The sequence below is a fragment of the Amphiura filiformis genome, chromosome 8 (genome assembly GCF_039555335.1).
Source record: "Amphiura filiformis chromosome 8, Afil_fr2py, whole genome shotgun sequence".
In the NCBI taxonomy this organism is placed as follows: domain Eukaryota; kingdom Metazoa; phylum Echinodermata; class Ophiuroidea; order Amphilepidida; family Amphiuridae; genus Amphiura; species Amphiura filiformis.
In genome coordinates, this window is record NC_092635.1 from 26,162,804 (window position 1) to 26,184,540 (window position 21,737).

General features: G+C 35.5%; 1 protein-coding gene across 1 annotated transcript in view; it reads left to right on the forward strand.

Moving 5' to 3' along the window:
- The window catches only part of LOC140158866 (rap guanine nucleotide exchange factor 6-like), a 130,171-nt gene that overhangs the window by 81,629 nt on the left and 26,805 nt on the right, over window positions 1–21,737 (forward strand). Inside the window, 5 exon segments of the mRNA XM_072182122.1 lie at window positions 571–689; window positions 9,990–10,090; window positions 11,779–11,943; window positions 13,403–13,510; window positions 20,481–20,552. Coding sequence (XP_072038223.1) covers window positions 571–689; window positions 9,990–10,090; window positions 11,779–11,943; window positions 13,403–13,510; window positions 20,481–20,552 — 565 coding nt within the window.

Here is a 21,737-nt window from a genome sequence, read left to right on the forward strand (position 1 = left end):
TTGTTCACCTGGGTAGGGAGAGGCAGTTGGCGTGAAGAGCATTTCTTAAAGGCCCTTTCAGTAATCCCAGCGAAAGTACAAAACTGCAATTGTTTGTAAATTGTCTAGAAGTGAAGGATAAGTCATTAAAATTGTCATTAGGTATTTTTGAAATGAACAAAATTGGCAAAAATGAGGAAAACAGCAGTATTGACAATGTTGAGGCCCCATTAAAATACATGTAGCTAATTTATATACTGTCAGTGTATAAATTACAGATTCATTTAAATGCCTTATTTTGTCTTAAATACATGGCTTTGAGTTAACCACTAGTAGGCTATGTTAGCACATCTAGATGACAATGACAAAGGTACCATAATCTGAATTTTGAGGAATTTCATGATCGCCCGGATGAGCAAATCACTGAACCGCAAGGATTCAAACCCACAACCTCAAGCTACCTTGGTTTATATTCAAATTATCGTCCCTTATAAAGTGTCACATAATGGCAGTGACATTTGTTCATATGTTCCATCAGCATTCTAATCATAGCCCATATTTGAATGTTCTTTTTGCTTCTTTCTTCGGTAGTTTTGGTGTGAAGCCTACCATGGAATCACAGTATCACCATGGAGTTATGAGGACTACTGTTGATGACTGTCAATTTGTTTGCATAGCACAAGAGCACTACTTTAGGATATTAACACAAGGTAAAAAATTTATTACAACTTGTCCACAGACCCAACACAATTCTTCGCGATGCCATAATTTTCAAATTTGTCAGCTTGTTGAGGCCAACTGGACTCCATTGCTTTTTGGACCTAACATTAACCCTGGACCGGCACTTGTATACTATCATGTGTTACCATCCTCAAGCAGGCCCTCACAGTTCTAACCTAAAACACTGACCCACTCCATATGAAAATACCAACCCTAATCACTAATCATTGAAATCTTCTTGAAAAGGGATCCTGTTTTACTGACCACTGTTTAGGATAAAAGATTTTGTTTTTATGTGTTTGACATTTGGGGTGAAATGACAAAGAGTTTAATATATCCCTATCATTGAAATTCCTACACTAAAGAGTGACTTGCTGGTTGATTGTACAATTGCATGCTCTTTTAATAAAGGAGCCTGAAATTGAGACCTAACCACAATCTGCACAGTCTGTGATGAAGTTTAAAATGTCTACCTTTTTCAGCGAATTTCTGCACATTGGTAACACATTGAGTTTTGAGTGGCCCCTAGACCATGGACAGAACTAATAGGGAGGGAATCTCTAGTGTGGTGATAAACCAATTGACCTTTTCGGTAAATCCCATAATTCTTTGCCATTAGGCCTGAGATATCGTCATTTGACTAAAAAGGTCAATTAATTTGCATTTTGAGCTTCACATATGAAGATAAAGTTACATATGGCAGCTACCAAAGGATTTCCTTGTACTCAAGCAATCAATTATATCTATCTTAAAGAACACCTGTCATTTTGCTGCAATTCTGCGAATGTTTTGAAGTACAAAATCTACAGCTATTTGAAGTGATAAATTGGATTGTATCTCACACCTGAATTTTGGTTATGAATGATATAATTTTAGATGTATGCATTAAGTTAATGGTTGTTATTCTCTGTAAAGCTTGGAAGTTGAAGCTAGCTTCAACAAGCTTAATTTTCACATTTTTCATTCATAGGTGTAATGTAATATAAAGTCTATAAATCTTTTTTCCATTAAAAACTTCACTCAAGATTTTTTCACTTGAATCCCATAATAAATTTGTTTTCATTATGAAAACTATGAAATGTTTGAGATGAAATTTCAGCTGTCATCTTACAGTTGGGGTAACAACTTGAAGTGTTGTGAATTGTTTTGATAAAGTCTGTGAATTCATGGCTCCAGATATGACTAATTGGTACTCAGGTGTAAGAGCTACAAGAATGAAATATTTTCATGTCTTGGGAACATTATCTCCTGATTTGGTTGAAACCCGATCTGTCAGTCAGAATTGATGTTTAGGTCATGTTTGGAAAACAGACAACCATGCATGTAATGTCATGATCAAAATCTTCACAAAGAGCAACTATTTTATTTATATATTTTGTTTATAATTACAAATGTGCTACTGTGGCCTATTTTGACATGACAAAGAATCGGGGTTGCCATGTGCATAAAGGCTTGAGAATCAGGGCTATGATTGAATGGTTAGGACAGATTCAGATTCAGATTAAATTTATTTCAAATTTGTGACCCGTAGGCCAAATTACATGAAATATTACATTTGCATTGTTTACATTAAAAGACATAAAAAACACATATAAAATATACATAAAAACACCATAAAATTACTCAAAGAAATTAATTGCACTTGTTGAGGCAAAATCTCACACTCACACTCATACAGCTCACACACCCCTATATCTCCACACACACCTTACATACACACACACCCCAACTATCAGTCCACTATATACACACACACCCACACACCACAGATGCTCTAAAGAATTTAATTTTATAAAGCAGTAATTAATAAATAACATAACAAAATATTGCACATAAATTGGACCAGCCAAATTATAAGGGACAAATTGAATACATCAAGATAAAAATGCTGTCATAAAATCACAGTTTAAACACACCAGCTGAATATGAACATGATGAGATGCACTAATTAAGGAGATGAGTGAGATAGGGTATTGAGCTGTTCCCATATCTTCAGGACTAGGATTAATTAGGACTAAGTTTATCAGATTAATTAGGATCAGTATTAGGAGATGCATTATGTATGCAGTCAGGGTCTTCAGCAGTTATATTAAGAGAAAGTAACATTGGAAGGCCCTTTTAAAGGTATGTGACCCGATTGATAGCCTAACCACTCTCTACATTTTACTTTTACAAAAAAGTGTCTGGAGAAAGCTGAGACAAATTTGTATCAGGGAGAAAGCTCATATTTTTCTTATAACCTCAGCGAAATTTTAGAGCTGAAATCTGTTTTGTTTAGTTGGTATCAATAAAAACACATTATTTTAGTGGATACCCCTCAGGAAGTTCTGTACTGTTTTATGGGTCATCATAACACACATTTCTTATAATAATAATAATAATATAAGTTTATACAAATTAGTAAATGATATTTCGGGGAAGGAAAATAGACTAAAAAGTCCAAACATGTGCTTTCCATTCCTGTTACAAAACCAAACATTTGCAAATATTAAAAAACCACATGAGCAGTATAGACTTGCACACAGGATTTTCAGCGTACAGTAAACTAAGCCAAGGCATACATTAGTGGGTGAGGAATTAGACCCTGTAAGGCATCCCATGGACCTGACCCTATTGGCTGGGGTTTTCACAATTTTTCCTTCCAGCATGTTTGCATCTATGCCTTGCACATTTTTTGTTTTTCTAAATCTGAACAATTTATTGCAAATTAGTATTTACTAGCAGAAGACCCTTAAAAATTATAGACCAATTCTAGATATATTTTTGTTTATCTAAGTAATAAATCCCAAATGAATAAATCTTATTAAGAAGTTGCAGACAATGTGATGATCAATTAACTTCTTTATCTAATCGATGAAATGAGAAATGTAATGATGTGAATAAGCGTGTACTTTACCAGACATTTATGAACAGTACCGTGTCATCTTATATAACAACCATATGGTAAAGATATTATGCTATAGATGATATTAAATGGATCTGACAAAGTAGAAATTACTCTAGTAAATTATTAAAGATAAGCAAAATTAAGAGCTCATTCAGTGCTTAGTCATAAAATTCGCCAGATTTTTTTTTTGTTATACTCATTTTTTTTGTGCCTGAGAGGCTGTGCAATAATTATGAGCCAAGGGGGAGAGTAAATTGGGAGGGGGGTATTTTTTGGCAAGCCAACAGGAGGGTACAATCAATTTTGGCATTTTGGCAAGCTGACGGGGAGTATCTTTTAAATAAAATTCTCTTAAAAGTCTTAGGAAAAAAATACGGAAATACTTTAATATGCAAACTTTCGTGCCCGCTTCGTACGCATTAGATGTCTAGAATATTTAAGATTTACAAATAAGGATAAAAAAATAGCCATGTGCAATGGTGGACAAAGATTTTTGGGCAGGCCAGGAGGGAGGGAAAGCAATTTTTGGTAGGCAGAGAAGGGAGAGGGGCATGCATGTTTTGGCAGGGGTTTATAAAATTTATTTATTTATTTCATATATTTCATATCTGTTACTGATGTATTGACTGATATATATTAAGTAGTTCTGATATATGTGGTTTGATCAACAGTGATGCCAACGCCGCGCCTTAGGCGCACAATTGGGCTACTTGGCGATCACTTGCCGCTACTCAAAAAGCATGCCGCTACTTGTCTAAAATTGGGCTACTTTTGCAGTCTCAGGCCGCGGCACTAATTTGATGTATTTTCCTTTCAATTTAGCCGATTTATAAAGGTTTTGAGTCTTTGAAGCTCCAAATTGAAATTACAATGGGTTTTGTGACCATTTATTGATTGGTCAGTAACTTCCCAGTAAGTACCGGAAGTTTCAAAGTCAAGTGCTTTTCCGCCCAATTGGGTGTTTTGCGTTCTAAATTCGGATAAATCCGCCCAAATATCCGGTATTGGGCGCTTTTTGGAAGCTTAAAAATTGGGCTACTTGAGAATCCTTTACCGCGGCATGGCGAGTCAATGCGCCGCGCCTTGACACTGAAAAGTTTTGGCAACACTGTTGATCAAGTAAAGTCAACCCCATTGACATTGAACATTTAGTTCCAAAGATTGAACAGTTGAAGTGTTTCCAAAACAACAGGCAACAAAAGAAATTATTGTCTTTGTTTGGCTATATCTGAGAATCAATATACATGACATCCGACTGATTTTGCTTCATCACATCACATATAGATAACAAGGTCATAACAATTAGAACATTGCTTAACAGTATCATAAAATTGTCATATTAAGCCTATATTTAGTTGGTTTATCATGTAACCCTTCCTTCCAGTGAAAAAAAGAAAAGGAAAACATGTTATGATTAAAGGTTATTTACTCTAAAAGCATGTGGGTGGATAGAAGTATGTAAATGGCTTTTAAAAACAAGTGGGGGCAACTAGTATAAAGCCAAAAAGCCCTACGGTGGAAATCTAAAATTCATTAACATTTCAGGATCTTCAGGTGAAGATTCTCACAAATGTTACAATAGAAAATATCCTTTATAGGGAATAAAGTACAAGATATATTGCTCCTTTAATTTCTGTATGGGATACCTTAAATGGTGATAGCTTAGTATGGATTAGATGATATACTTAACCCTACAACCCCTTTTAGCAGCTGCTTACTAAGAAAAATAAGAATTTTCTCAATCAACTGTGCATTGTAGAGGAATCGATCAAGGATTTCAAATGTTGCATGAATGCCAAATTTTATTTTATTAGTCTTTTCATATTTTGCCGTGTATCTCAGGAACCGTAAGACCTGTTGAAGTGAAAATATGGCTTGACTTCTTCAAAATCTGTACAATTGATATCCATGTGTTACTTTTCTTACATCTGTGAAATTTTGAAACTGATCTGAAAATAACCTTTGTGATAGTTGCGCATGTTGAACAAATTATGTTTGTTAATTGCCCATCATGGTCTCTCAGTTGGCATGTTCTCTAGATGTCAAAAGTCTTAAGATTTTACATAAAGAATGGAATGATTAAGTTTTATTAGGCATGTTCATACAGTTGGCAAGTTATCTAGATGTCAGAAATCTTAAGATTTTACATAAAGAATGGGCTGATTAAGATTCATTAGGCATTTTCATACAGTTCACATGTTTAGATGTCAGAAATCTTCAGCTTTTACATACAAGTGCAGCATGATCAAGATGCATTTAGGCATTTGGGGAGAATATCAATATAGCAGCTGTTCCATAACCAGGCCCAGAAAGAGTAGATGCCAAAATGCTGATGATATTTTGTAAACATTTTGCAACGTGAAGATGTGCTTGGTGTATCAGAAGCCTGGGAGGAAAGTTTACTCCCTGCAGAAGAAATACTCAAGTAATTGGTTGGATTTTATTAGTTTTGATTGCAATGTTGGTGGTGATCTTTCTTTGGAAGAAGTCATAGCTTACTCCAGACTCCTTAGTTCTAATTGGCAATAAAAGTAAAATTTTAATAGTTTTGCCATTTAAGGGAAAATGGGCCAAATACATGCAATTTTGCATGATTTCTTACAATTGCAGTCACAAAAGTCAAAGATTTTGCACAAGTCTAAGCATTCAAAATTTGGAGTATCAGTATAGGCTATGAGTTTGCTCATAAATTTATTTTTTATGTTAATTTTGATAATTGGTAAAAAAAGATACTAGAAAATGTTTTTTCCAAAAACTAGAATGCAAAACTTGCAATTAGTCTTAGTATCCCCAGGCTTAGTATAAGTCTTTGGGTTTTATTGTCACTGCATACCCTGAAAATGCATGTTTTTGGCCCTTATTTTCAAAAATGGGCCAAATATTAAAATTTGACTTTTATTGCCAGGTAGAACTAACTAAAGGATTAGGATTTATAGCTGTTTAATTTGTCAAAGCAAGATAATATTTTTTTTAATCCAAAAAAATTAGTTCTTTATTTTTCTGGAATTAGGAATAGAATATTCTAAATACACAAATTAAGCAAAAAGAAAGTAATTCATAAAGGATTAAAACAAATGTGTTGTGTGTGTGTGTGGTGGGGGGGTCTTTTTAAATAGAAGTGCTTTACACCAAAATATTTGTAAGATGTATGCCACTTGAGTTAATAGCACTGTATTCCAAACATCGAGGTCACAGACCTGTGCTTAAATAATGAAATAGTTTTATTTACATCAAATATTTCACCTCAAAACATCTTTATAGATAATAGAGTTACCTATTTCCACTCATAACCACCTCATTTGCATCTTCAAGAAATCCTTGAGATGACCTCAAATCTGAAAGATAAATAAAAACATTAAAAAGCTACTGGATAGAATTAAAATATATGAGGATTAGTGGTATATAAGTTTTTTGTTTACTCTTTTAGGGCATTTTGCCAGGGACTTCCTCAAGATGTTTACAATGGGCAGTTCCAGTTGAAATCCATACTCCCTGTATGATAGACACTGCCGTCATGTTCCACACAGGGTGTGTGAATTTCAAATGGGAATGGGTGATTCCATTTGAAATCTACACCCCGCCCCCCTTTGGGAGATTTAAGGTCATGTCTTCCACCGGGGGGTACTCAAGTTTGGTTTTGGTAGGGACGTGCCACTGAGAATTTGAAAGTGGACCATAAATATACCAATTTTTCAAGAAATTTGGACCCATTAATATACCAAAAGTCAAAATTTTCGGCCGAATTTAACCCAAATTGTCTTAGTTTTTACAAATTTTCCCAAAATTTTGGCTAGATTAAGGAAAAATTGGGCTATTTTCCAAAAATATTGAAAAATTTGTGAAAAAAGGACCCATTCATATACCAAAATAGGCTTTGAAAAAGGGGTCATTGATATACCAAAAGGCCGAAAATGCTACCCATATTTGCGGCACATCCCCGTATGGTCACCCCCCAGGTCTTCCATAGGGGTGTATGGATTCCAATTAGAATAGCCCATTGGACAATATCATGTATTATTCTGTGTCAAACTTTGTAGATTTGAATTTACCTTGGAAAATGGCACCCTTAAGGAATTGTAACAGTTGTGTTCTAAAAATGTTACACTCTAATTAATTGGATACAAAAGTATTTACTGTAAAAATAAATTAATCTATTCAATTATAATGGAAGGTTTAGATAAAGTGATCATCATTCCTTAGGATGTAATCTTTGACATTACATCGATGTGCTAAACCACAGTGTACAATTGCTTATTTGCTCCACAAATAAACAGTGTATTTACGCTTGAGTAAGTACTGTGAAGGTTGGAGTGACCAAAAAGAAATAAGTTTCGGTTATGGTTAGTTTAAAAAACCTGGATGTCAGTGATTTTCCCTGTAGATGGTTTAGGCCAAGTAAAAAAAGAAACAAGTTTCTCGTCCGGACTTTTTCAAAAAAGGAGGAGGCAGGGCTTTACTATTTACTATTTTTCAATTTTTTGCTATTTTTTCCCAAGATGGCCACCATGCCAAATATGGCTGTTCAATGTATAATTTAATCACTGATATTGTGCTATTTGAGTATACTGATGTGATGCGATGTATGACCAAACAAATGATTTGTATCATTTTTAGTCCACTTGCTAACTATGCTAAGCATGTTTCAAAATTCAGAAACAGTGAAAATGTACATTTGTTCAGCTTGACAATACATGTAGGTATATTCGATATAGGCCTACCCAATTTCCTGGTTTATATCCGATACTGAACATTGTTTTAAAAAAAAATTTAAACATTTTTTAAAAATGTTTTCCTACCCTTACACAAACTCTAACCCACCCCACGCCAAATATACACCCACCCAAGCCCAACTAACCTTTAACCTAATCCAAAACCTTTGCCCTTACCCCAAAAGGGAATTGGGGAGAAATTGATTTCACCTGAAAATCGGACCTAGGCCTATATTTAATGTTTTAAAATGCATGAATGTGTCAACGTTTTAATTACTTTATTTTGCCTCAATTCATCGAAATTGTTATTTTCATCGCTAACAAAATAAAAGAGAAACCTTTCACATAATTTTGGAAATTTAAATTTTTTTAAATTCTAAAATACCAAAAAAAATACATTGAAGTGCAAAAGCTTTTTTCTTCTGGGTAAGAATTTTTTTCTTACATGCAACAGCTTTTTTATTGCACGTTCGAAATTTGATAAATAGGCCATCATATACAAAATGCATGCATTGCATGGGCCTATTTATCACATTTCTAACCTGCAAGAAAAAAGCTGTTGCACGTAAGAAAAAAATTCTTACCCAGAAGAAAAAAAGCTTTTGCACTTGAATGTATTTTTGGGTATTTTAGAATTTTTTGTTAATTTCAAAATTATGTGAAAGGTTTCTCCTTCCTATAATTAGCCATAAAAATTGCCATTTTGATGAGATGAGGCTAAATAAAGTAATTGAAACTTTATTAATATAATATATTCGTATTCATGCATTTACTAAGTTTAAGAGCTAAATATAGGTCCGATTTTGGGGTGAAATCAATTTTACCCCTAATTCCCTTTGGGGTTGGGGCAAGGGTATTTGGCTAGTTGGGCTTGGGTGGGTTTGTATACATGTAGTAAGGTTTGGGGTGGGTTAGAGTTGGGAAGGTAGGAAAACAGTTAATAACTTGGAAAAAATTATTTAAAAAAAAAAAAAAAAATTTTTTTTTTTTTTTTTTTTTTTTTAAATAGTAAATAGTAAAAAAAAAGGAGGCGGCGGAAAAAAAGGAGGCAGGCGGGGACGAGAAACTTGTATTTTATTTTACTTGGCCTTATATGCAGAATGGATTTTTCCTTTCTTTTTTTTTTATTTTACTGTTTACCAGATTGTAATATTACAACTCTGGGAAAACAACCTACTAGTGGAGGTTATTTTTTAAACTAAATCAGGCTACTGTACTGTGAATAATGTTATTACATTTTTGACACTTTTGAACCACCATAAACACAATGTTTTTTTAGATCTAGTCAATCAAAAATCAGTTGAAATTTCAGACAGACTCTTGTGATCTATGCCCTTTGCCAAGATGTGGTCTTTGCATCTGCTGTGGTGATACTTGGAATGATTAACTTCACAAGTTAACTAGTTTGATCTGGTTGTACAGAGTTATATAACTTTATTCTTTGAAGATGGAACAGTCAACTTGTATCATCACAACATGGATTTTGTTAGTGCTGTAACTTTTGTGTGGTTGTGATTTGTGACACTAGGACATGGGCCTCGTTTGAAATCTTGTGTACAATTAGTGACTCAATACCTTATCATGTAGAATTTTATCAACAAAAGAGTGAAGAAGTAGTTTCACAATGCTAATGAAGAAATGGCGTTTTTCTTTTCGTTTTGTTTGTCGTGGTCGGCGTGGCCGTCGTCGTATAGGGGAGGAGAACATCAGGCGGATCGAGGAGAATGGGCAATTAGTGATGGTGACAGAACACAGGGTATTGGATGATAGGAGACAAGGACATGTTGTCATTAAGGTAAGATTTGCTCACTTGTACTGCTTATGCTATTAGTTCCATATGAACAATATTACAGAAACTGTCTTTTGAAATGACCAGAGAAGTATCAAAAGTTTTGGCCCACTGAGAGGAGTTTAAAGGGAGATACAGTTATTTGAATTTTGATACCCAACCCTTAAGGGCTGGGGTATGAACGTTTGGACAGTATTTATGTTGGGACATTAGAGCACACCAGACATATCGAATTGCATTCTGAATCGAAGAATGTCATTCTGATATCAAATAATTTTGATTTTTGAAATTCGCAATTTAATACACATTTTATGGCAAATCATTAAAATTGATATTTTGATATTTAACAGTACTTGAAGTAAACTTTATAAATCTGATGATTTGTACTTAAAGTGTATGTAGGTGGGATGAAAAGCCGACGATCAATTGAAAATTTTGACCTTTTCAGTATTGAAGATATGGATTTTTTCCCAAAACACCAAAAAAAATTAGGTCTTTTGGGAAAAATCCATATCTTCAATATGAAAGGTCAAAATTTTCAATTGACCGTCGGCTTTTCCTTCCTGCTACATACACTTTAAGAATATATCATTAGATTTATATAATTTACTTCGAGGACTGTTATATATCAAAAATTTGAAAAATATCAAATTTTTATAATTTGACATAAAATTTGTATTATATTGTAATTTTCAAAAATGAAAATTATTTGATATCAGAAAGACATGCTTCAGTATTCAGAATGCAATTCGATAGGTCTGAGGTGCTCTCATGTCCCACAAAAATACTGTCGAAACGTTAATAAACGCTCATTTTAGATCCCTTAAGACCACTTTATCAATATTTTTAAAGAAAATGTATGTTTGTGTTTAAAAAACCTGACCCTGCTGCTGAATTTGTTCATATAATCTTTCAGGAAAATAGAATACTCTTGAATCAGTAGCACCTGTGCAATTTATCCCATCATGCGTATGTTTAGAATATGACTGCCTTCATACACTGGCAATGCAATTCTTTCTTGTATATTATTTACCTTGTTCCTTTAATTGGACTTGTTAAACCTTTGGTTTCATTTAAGGATGTCAAAATTTAAATCGATTTTGCTGGCAATGTGACTGTATATCTATTTAAAGTTACTCACACTCTCCATGGAGACAGTAGGAATGTCAGAGGTTTTATTTAATTTAAGGCTAAGATTTTATTGTAGCATTTGAGGGTAAAAAACAAAGCAGACCCATAGTAAATTGCAGACTTGTGTAGTACCCGTACCGTTACAAGTCCCAATTTCCGCACCCGTACTCACATCCTATCCTATACTTATGGCTAGGGACCCGTACCCATGGTCTGGGACCCATACTCATGGCTCGGGACCTGTACCAGGGGGGGGGGAGAGGCACAAGGGAGCAAAGCAAATGGCCCGTCAAAACTCTTGCCCCCCTGTTGGCCCCAGTCAAAACGGATTAAAATTACTCAAGATTGAACAGCACTTGTGTAAGCCCATGTGACCGATATTGGTCAAATGCGAAATATGGTATACAGTATTGAAGCTTGTAATGCCCGGCCTCATACAGTCGTAGCTGTAATCATTTACATAAAGGTCAATTAAATGAGATTTTGTAATTAATTGAGTCAAGCTGATTAAATCAATGCTTATTATTATATGTGATTATATAATATTGTTGTCACCCACCCAGTCTAAACCAGAGAAGTTGATATACCAATTAATGGAGGATCATTCGTCAGTAGACCCAACCTATGTAGAAGATTTCCTGATGACCTATCGCAGCTACCTCCCTAATCCACAGGAGATATGTAGATTATTATTATCATGGTTTGAGGATGTCAATCTGAGGAGTAAGGTAAGATACAATCGGTCTAGCACCACTTCATACTCATTCATTTTGTTCATTTGCCATTTTTGCCCTTTACATCTGATCCTAAAATGTAAATTTCAAATCGAACACTCACCTGAAACCCGAACCTTAACCTTTATCCAAATTCCAAAATATAACTCTGGTCCCAACCCGAAACTTTCATTTCTGTTCATTTTGCTTTACTGTATTTCTATACTGTTCTGTTCTGTTCTGTTCTGTTCTGTACTGTTCTGTTCTGTTCTGTTCTGTTCTGTTCTGTTCTGTTCTGTACTGTTCTGTTCTGTTCTGTTCTATTCTGTTCTATTCTGTTCTGTTCTGTTCTGTTCTGTTCTGTACTGTTCTATTCTGTTCTGTACTGTTCTGTTCTGTTCTGTTCTGTTCTGTACTGTTCTATTCTGTTCTGTTCTGTTCTGTCTGTTCTGTTCTGTACTGTTCTGTTCTGTTCTGTTCTGTTCTGTACTGTTCTGTACTGTTCTGTTCTGTTCTGTTCTGTTCTGTTCTGTTCTGTTCTGTTCTGTCTGTTCTGTTCTTTATTTTAGGATTGTTGACAGTTAAGAATATGAAATATCATACACTGTTCAAGTTCAAGAGCAGGACTTCTGAACTTAAAAAGTGTCCTAGTAATTGTTGTCATTTTTTGCAGTATTATTTGACAGCTTACATACCATATAAGGTATTTCACAAAGTGGTTCCCCATTGTTATTTTTGTCTAAAGACAACAATATTTTCGATATCTGAGGCAAAAAAATAACACTATTGGCTGTAATCATGGTAATGAGGAAAATGTTTCTAAAACAAAATATTGTTTGTGAATGATTGCCTGAATGCTAAACTATCACTCCATGAATGATGTTTCCAATGTACCAATATGTTACAATTGTTGCTTGAAAGTCTGCAGCAGTAATCAGATTTAGTGATACTTTTGTAAATTGGCTGCATTAGCAGAGTATTATATCTTTAATGTATCATGTATTGCCATCATGCTCAGCCTGACTTCTTCAGTATGTTCAGAATGTAGTTAATTGCAAAAGGCACTGATGGATGCTGTAAATTCTTTAAGCTTATTAAACTAAGGTATGCTATTCATCATAAACCCATGCATAGAAATTAATGCATAGAGTTGTTATTGTTTGAAAACATTTTGAAAATATAGATTTTAAAACTTGGGAGCTTATTGTGACTTTTATCATGATATGTATTATTATGAACAAAGCCCTTGTAATAAATCCAAAGATAGAGCCGTTATTTTAATTAACAGCTCTATCTTTGGATTTAAAAGTTTTGAAAATTTTGAAAATTTTGAAGTTATGGGTGGTATTTGGGGGTTGTTTGTTGTTAAAATTTTGAAATTCAGACCTGCAGAAAATTATTTGCTGATGAGAAAAGTCAACATTTTTTAGCATATATTTTACTTACCCATTTTCACTTTCCCTCTTATCTTCAGGTCACAAGAGTAGTGTTACTATGGGTGAATAATTATTACCATGACTTTGAAAGCACTCCAGATATGATTGAATTCTTGGAGACATTTGAAGATAAACTAGAGGAAAATGTAAGTATAAAACACCTGTTTGACTCCCAATTCATCTGTACTTTTGTGTCATTCACAACGTCATCTTTTCTAGGATCTCAAACAACACAATCTGCCAGGGCATCGTTCTTTGACCCCAATATACTTGCACACAAATGGAGTGACCTTTCAATGAGTTGGGTACAAAAACTTTAGGTCAGCTTTTGAGCTATGATTGTTTAATGGAGCTTATGGAACTTTGTCCTTAGAATTGAGATCATTTTGACTCATGTTGCTTATTGATACATAGAGGAAACATTTCTAGACCCACAACCTCAGCATTTACTTTCTCTAACATGAGTTGACAGTATTGGCTTAACCAAGTCAGACACACATATGGGACCTTTCTTGAAATGAATGAAATCCCATTCCAGTACAGAAGAAATGCAGCTCGGATTCAATTTACTTTTGTCGGGGTGGGACTTTAATACAGCAATGAGGAAATGATAGAAATGTGAACTATGCATGATTTATAATGTAGTGTGTGAAAATGAATTACCGTCAGAAGCCATTTTGTGATTTTTATAACATTGACTCATATAAATTAAACATAAAATGGGTGATAAATATCAAAATCAGGACATCCTCTCTTTCAATGTGCTAAGATATAAGAGACAGCAACAGAGAAGCTAAACAAACAGACAGTGAATCACTTTAACTGTAATCACTTTAACATACACAGATGGTATGTGCTTGGTGTTAATGGTAGAACTATGCAAAAATGTTGTATAATTTTAGAAAATTTTAAAAATTTTACTTTCATATTATATTTAAAATTGTTATATACCGTAACCACCCGGGTATAAGCCCACCTTCGGCTATAAGCCCACCCCCTATTTTTCAAAACATTCTGGGAACAAGGGTGCACTCAGGTATAAGCCCAGTACTAAATTTTGGCCAAGTCAATGCTTTGCTCTCATATTTAAGAACAAATTAAAAACATATCAGTTGAAAATTAACATTCCACACTTACAATTTTAAGAAATTGACATAAAAGATAGAAATTACTGGTACATTGGGCATATACAGATGAGGGATAATTGTTCTTATTTTAAAATTCCAGCACTAGCCCTTCCCCGGTTATAAGCCCACCCCCATTTTTGAAGTGAAATCTGCTATCTAGGGGGGTGGGCTTATACCCGAGTGGTTACGGTATATGCAAAATTATGCATAGTTCTTGATGGTCCTTTTTTCTTAATTGGAACAAAATGAAGTATTTGTCAATTTGTAACAGAATAATGGTATAATGATCTAGTTTATGTTAAATGGTGTATACAGCATTTAATGTGATGATATAAATAGTAGTATGGTCGTTGGACATTTTGACCTGGAAAAAATTGGTAAAAAGCTGATTTTTGCACCAGACAAGCAGAATATATCATAGAACATCATATCCAAAATCCCCAGAAATCCCCCTTGGGGAATTCGTTTTATCCAAGATGGCCGCCCAAAACATATAAGTAGCTGTATCTTAGCTTCTAAAGCAGATATGATGATGATTTAAGTGCCTTTGAATAGGTTTAAGAGGTCAGAGAATTCAAATTTGTACAAATCTAACACACTGATGTCTTCAATCCCACTGAAATTCAAGATGGCCGCCAAAATGGCGCCACAACATATAATTAGCTGTATCTTAGCTTCTAAAGCAGATATGATGATGATTTTAGTGTCTTTGAATAGGTGTAAGAGGTCAGAGAATTCTAATTTGTACAAATCTAACACACTGATGTCTTCAATTACACTGAAATCCAAGATGGCCGCCAAAATGGCCACCACCACATATGATTAGATATATTATCTCCGCTTCTGAAGCAGATATGATGATGATTTTAGTATCCTTGAATATATTTCAGAGGTCAAAGAATTCCAATTTGACCGTATCTAAAACACTGAAGTCTTCATTCACACTGGAATCCAAGATGGCCGCCAAAATGGCTGCCACCACCACCACCACCACGTGTTATGTTTAGGTATATTTTGGCTTATGAAGCAGATATGATAATGATTTTAGTGTCTTTGAATATGTTTTAGGTGACGCAGTTGTCAATTTTGTATTTATCTAAAGTACTAAGTCAATTCTTCACTCACACTGTAATCCAAGATGATCCTCAATATGGCTAAAATCAAACATGCTTAACTGTATATCTCAGCTTATAAAACCAATGTAATGATGATTTTAACCTTTAAATAGGCTTTTAAGAGAATGTAGGTTTTAGGGTTGCAGATTTCAATGTTGCAATTACTTAAAACATGGAAGTAAGTGCTCAGTAACAATATAATCCAAAACAGCTGCCACCACATGATTTTCTATACCTCAGTTTCTGAAGCAAAAGTAGCTATCTTTGACTTCATCTGCAAGTATAATCGCCTCAGCGTTTTGGCAATTTTCTCCTCTGCAAACCTTGTGGTGCTGTATCTACATCCGTAAGGACCGGTGCTAATACGGTGTCAGAGAGTTTCCAACCCCATTGATTTGGATCCAAGTTATTGTTTGTGAGCTTTCTCCAAAATATGACCTGCAAAAGAACACTCAGACTGTGAAAATACGCTGCTCTTTTTTTAACTAGGTGGATGCTTTTGTGGATCAAGTGATGCTTTATTTGATGATACCATCGCCATGAATTAAGCGAACCGCAGACCGTTTAAAGAATCTTCTTCTCTGCCACCACATAAGACAACAAATACTCTGATGCCATTTGTACCAATCTGTTCTAATGTCGCCTCAGGATCGCGCATCTAGGATGATATCTGCTGCAATTCTTCTTATCTTCTGCAACAAACTTGTCTTTCCATGTCCAAATGTTGCAGAAGGGGCGTCACAACCACTCCATGCATGGATAAACAGGACCTGAGATGGAATGTCAATACTTCACCAACGTTGTTAATAAGGTCTTGAACTTTCCAACCCACCGATATCAGCTATATTCTGGTCCCCAGTGGGACTTCTCTTCCTTGTCTTGAACATTGAAGGAGTCTTGAAGGGTACATTCCACTATCAATGTGTGAGCATCTCCGGTCCTTGTCCACCATCCATCGACTCAGCAGGCATTTGTTCTTATCATATTCAGCTCACATAATCTATGAAGGTTCTCACCATGACCAGCAGCCCTTCCTCTCGAATGAGAAGAACAACAGTCAGTTTATCTCGCTGCCGAGTCGATACTTGGAAACCAATGGTCAGATCGTGCACAATAGTACTGGAGATGCTGTATCATGCTGACACTTTGAAAGTGGAAGGTACCCTTCAATTTGCAAGACAAGGAAGAGAAGTATCTGTAGTAGCAGATGACACAGAAATAATTGTCCTTTTGATATACCACTGAGACCAGACTATGGCTGGTATCTATATACTTCCATTCAGAGAAGAAAGGGTTGGTGGTTTGGAAAGTTCAAAACCTTGTTAACAAAGCTGGTGAAGTAGTGACATCCCATCTCCTGTTTATCCATGCCTGGAGTGGTTGCGACTCATAGACATGGAAAGACAAGTTTGTTGAAGAAGATAAAAGAATGGCACTGCAGCAGATATCATCCTAGATGAGTGATCCTGAGGCGACATTAGAACAGATCGGTACAGCTGGCATCAGATTATTTGTTGTCTTATATGGTGGCAGAGAAGAAGATTTTTAAAACGGTCACGGTTCGCTTAATCCATGGGGATGGTATCATCAAATAAAGCATCATTTGATCCACAGCTATCGACAAAAGCTTTCACCTACTGAAAGAGCAGCATATTTTCACAGTCTGGGGGTTGTTTTACAGGTCATACTTTGGAGAAAGCTAACAAACAATGACTTGAATCCAATTTAAAGCAATGGGCTGGAAACACTCTGACATCGTACTAGCACTGGTCCTTACGAATTTAGATGCAGTACCACATAGCTTGTTAAGCTTGTATGATACAATTGCAGGGCTCTCAACTCTCACGTATTGGCCGTGAGTCTTGGGTCACTTTCTCACGGTCTCACGCCAAGGTAGTATAATCTCACGCCTAAAAGTAAATCTCACGCAAAAAGCTGAAAATTGAGTAAAATCTCACGCATCGCCATGCATAAATTGTTGTTTCTACCCCCCCCCCCTCCGCTTTTCACATTCTCGAGCGCCGTGGCTCAAATAATCATGGGTCAAAATGAACAATGAAGGCGGCAAATCCCGGTATGCCTCTGTCTCACGCCAAGCAAAACAAAAAGTTGACAGCCCTGAATTGTAAACTTTCCTCCAGGAATTATTGTGTAAATAACGGATGATCCTGTTGCAAAAATGGACTTAAATGTGTCACAGCTTGTGAAGACTACACAGGAGAACATTGCCAAAACGCTGAGGCGATTATACCTGTAGATGAGAACGAAGACAGCTACTTTTGCTTCAGAAGCTGAGATATATAGTCACATGTGGTGGCAGCTATTTGGGATTCTATTGCGACTTGCACTTCAGTGTTTTAAGCACGGGTTTTAAGTAATTGCAACAATTTTTTACCCTTAAAACCTACATTCTCTTAAAAACCTATTCAAAGATTAAAATCACAATTATATTGGCTTCAGAAGCTGAGATATCTAGCTAATCATGTTTGATTTTAGCAATATTGAGGGCCATGTTGGATTGCAGTGTCAGTAAAGACATATGCTTACGAAGATAAATACAAAATTGACTTCTGCGTCACCTAAAACCTATTCAAAGACACTAAAATCATTATCATATCTGCTTCATAAGCCAAAATATACCTAAACATAACACATTTTGGCGGCCATCTTGAAATCCAGTGTGAATGAAGACTTCAGTGTTTTAGATACGCATAAATTTGAATTCTTTGACCTCTGAAATATATTCAAGGACACTAAAATCATCATCATATCTGCTTCAGAAGTGGAGATATATCTAATCATATGTGGTGGTGGGATTTTGGCGGCCATCTTGGATTTCAGTGTGATTGAAAACATCAGTGTGTTAGATTTGTACAAATTTGAATTCTCTGACCTCTTAAACCTATTCAAAGACACTAAAATCATCATCTTATCTGCTTTAGAAGCTAAGATACAGCTAATTATATGTTGTGGCGGCCATTTTGGCGGCCATCTTGGATTTCAGTGTGATTGAAGACATCAGTGTGTTAGATTTGTACAAATTTGAATTCTCTGACCTCTTAAACCTATTCAAAGACACTAAAATCATCATCATATCTGCTTTAAGCTAAGATACAGCTAAGTATATGCTGTGGCAGCCATTTTGGCGGCCATCTTGGATAAAACGAATTCCCCAAGGGGGATTTCTGGGGATTTTGGATATGATGTTCTATGATATATTCTGCTTGTCTGGTGCAAAAATCAGCTTTTTACCAATTTTTTCCGGGTAGCCACTGTTTTTCCTCTTCAACGACCACACTATAGGCAGTGTGTCTCTTTATGCAAGGTTATCTGCTTTACCTTTCAAGTATTGACATTAGTAGCATACTTCACCTGGTCGTTATTTATACACGGCATTGGAATTGAATCAACCACTTAAGTCTATCTGACTCTAGACTGACAGATTTAGCAGCATACTAATGTTCTACTTACTTAGAGTCAGCGCTCTCAATTAATGTGCAGTGTTTTAAAGCAAAGCAAGGAGTGCCAAACATGTTGAATTGTTTATGATTAAAAAGTTGGAAGTACAAAAATAAAAAGCAAGGTATTATTTGCGGGATGACGGGAATGGCTGAAAATGTGTCAACACACCTATAAAGTTTTCCCATTTCCAGCTCAAATTATGTTAATTTCTCCTTTTAGTAGATCCAAGTCAATATATGTGATGCGATCAAGCAAAATCAGTTGGAACTCGGAAATACTAAATTTTCAGTTTCTCAAAGGATAGTAAAAAGCATTATCAAAGCTGCACTTTACAGAAAACCCTATTGAAATTGAACAACCAGTTCCAAAGATATGAGCAATTGAAGGGTGTCCAAAACAAAAGGAAACAAAAGAAAACATTACCTTTGTTTGACTATATCTCAAAATCAATATTTCCGAGTTCCAACTGATTTTGCTTGATCGCATCACATATATAGGTCTTTTCAGAAGTTTTACCAAACTCAAATGAATGTTCAACATGAAATAGCATTTCAACCATACTACCTGTGTCATTAAGCAATTACACTCTATGGTGTTAAAATTGTGATGTGATTATTTGGTGTGAATTAGCCAGTCAAGATGAGCCCTTTCCTCTTCACAGGAAGTCATTAAATATACACCCCACATAATATACCCCGTGAGATGTCGGCTCTTCTCAGACAGATTGGGATACCTTATTGGTCTATTCCAGTTGAAATCCATACATCCCATATTTAAGAAATGGCCTTAATCTCCCACACAGGGGGTGTAGATTTCAAATGTAGTCACCCATATACTAGTCTCAGCATTCAGGTAACCCCATTTGAAAATCACACTTCTATAAGGGGTGAGTGGATTGCAAGTTGAATAGCCCATTTGATCATCATTTTATAGTCTTCCAGAGGGGAGCAAAAAATCATGAAAACATTGTTTATTATGTGAGCTGTATATTGATAATAATATATTTGCTGCTGTAGTGCACATTAGTAACTACATTGTATTGGTTACTGGTTCAAACCTGCGCTCATTCACCTGTTCAGAATTTTGATATGCCATAGGCTTTGTGTTGTGATCATTTCGATCAGTGGTTTGTTACAAAGAAAGCGTAAGCCAGTTGGCCTAGCAACAGTCACATTCTAACGTGCACTATGACAGCGAATATTCAATTTGTAATGTAAGGCCTAAAAAAATTGTTTGATTGGTGTAGCATAAAAAAAATTAGGGTAGGTAGGTAGGGATTTTTTTTTTTTTTTCATTTGCAAAAAAAATTAGTGTCATGCCTATTTTTAGGGTGTGGGGTTACGCCATTAGGCCTAAGTTAACAAACTTTTGTTCTTGTTTTTTGATAATTTTTCTTGCATTTTCTATTCTAGAATATGACTGGCCAGCTAAGGTTATTACATATAGCAGGGGCAGCCAAGGCGAAACCAAGGACAGTGGTTTTGGTAAGAGATTCAAATTTGTTGCATCTAGATTAATGACATTCCTTGTTATTATCATTAAAAACAGGTTAAATGATGATGCTTGAGGTTTTATAAGGAAGTCTGTCAGACATTTATAGTTACGTCAATATCAATTCACATTGCCTTTTGTCATTAATCCCGTCAGTTTCACACGCAAAAAGGAATTTATAAATAAATCCAGCATCTGATGGCAATGTTATTGTTTCTTATAGATTTCAAATTCAACAAAGGATGATAAAACAATGTATATTTATAGATGTAATATTACCATTGGATACATCCTTTATGTATGTGATCAATAAAACAGTCAAGCGAAATCAAACCATGTAAAAAGAGTGTACATTTCTATTCAAGTAACTGAATGATACACCCTTTTGCCTAGTAATTGTAGAGATTAAGGAAGTGTGTAAGTAGATTGGATGGCAATTGAGTCAGATAATTGCTGGCTATAAATAATGCCACTTCATCGACATGTACATGCAGGTGATCAGCATCGGTGCCCATGAGCTAATTTGTCATGACTACATGTAGCAGAGCATGTCGTGCTTGCACTTTAGAGTTGTGCCTGGGTGTTTGCTGGCAAACGTGGACATTAATATGAAACTTTATATTCCAAACATTGATGTTACTTCAACGGGGGACCTTCCACGTTTAGTTGATATGCTATTGACTGCAAACAGCCTAAAAATGCATTTGAGAGTGCATCATCAATTTGTTGATATAAAATCAGTACCCCCGATAGGTTAAAATCCCAAAAAGTTGTATTATAATTTGTGTAAAAAGGGTCAATGTCCCTAGTTATGCACAAAAAAAAAAAAACATGTTTGTGTTCATCGGTCCAGTACAGAGTACCCTGTGGCTGGTGAATACATGCAAGGGGTGTGTTTGTGCGGGATGTGGATCTACACTGGGTTTCAGGGAAGAACGGCAGTCCCTTGCCCAGATTGACGCAAGCGCCCTGTTAATGAGCGACATACGCAGTGCTTTGTGTTCACTTCAAGGACACCGATCTGCGCCGACCAACAATTTGACGCACAATCGGCCAATTAGATTATCGGTCTGTTGCTATGATTATCAGATGATTGATTCAGCCAATCAGAACCCCATTTCCGTGTTTATGCTCTGCACATTCTCAAAATGTAAACAAGTGTCGTTCTTCTCTGACAA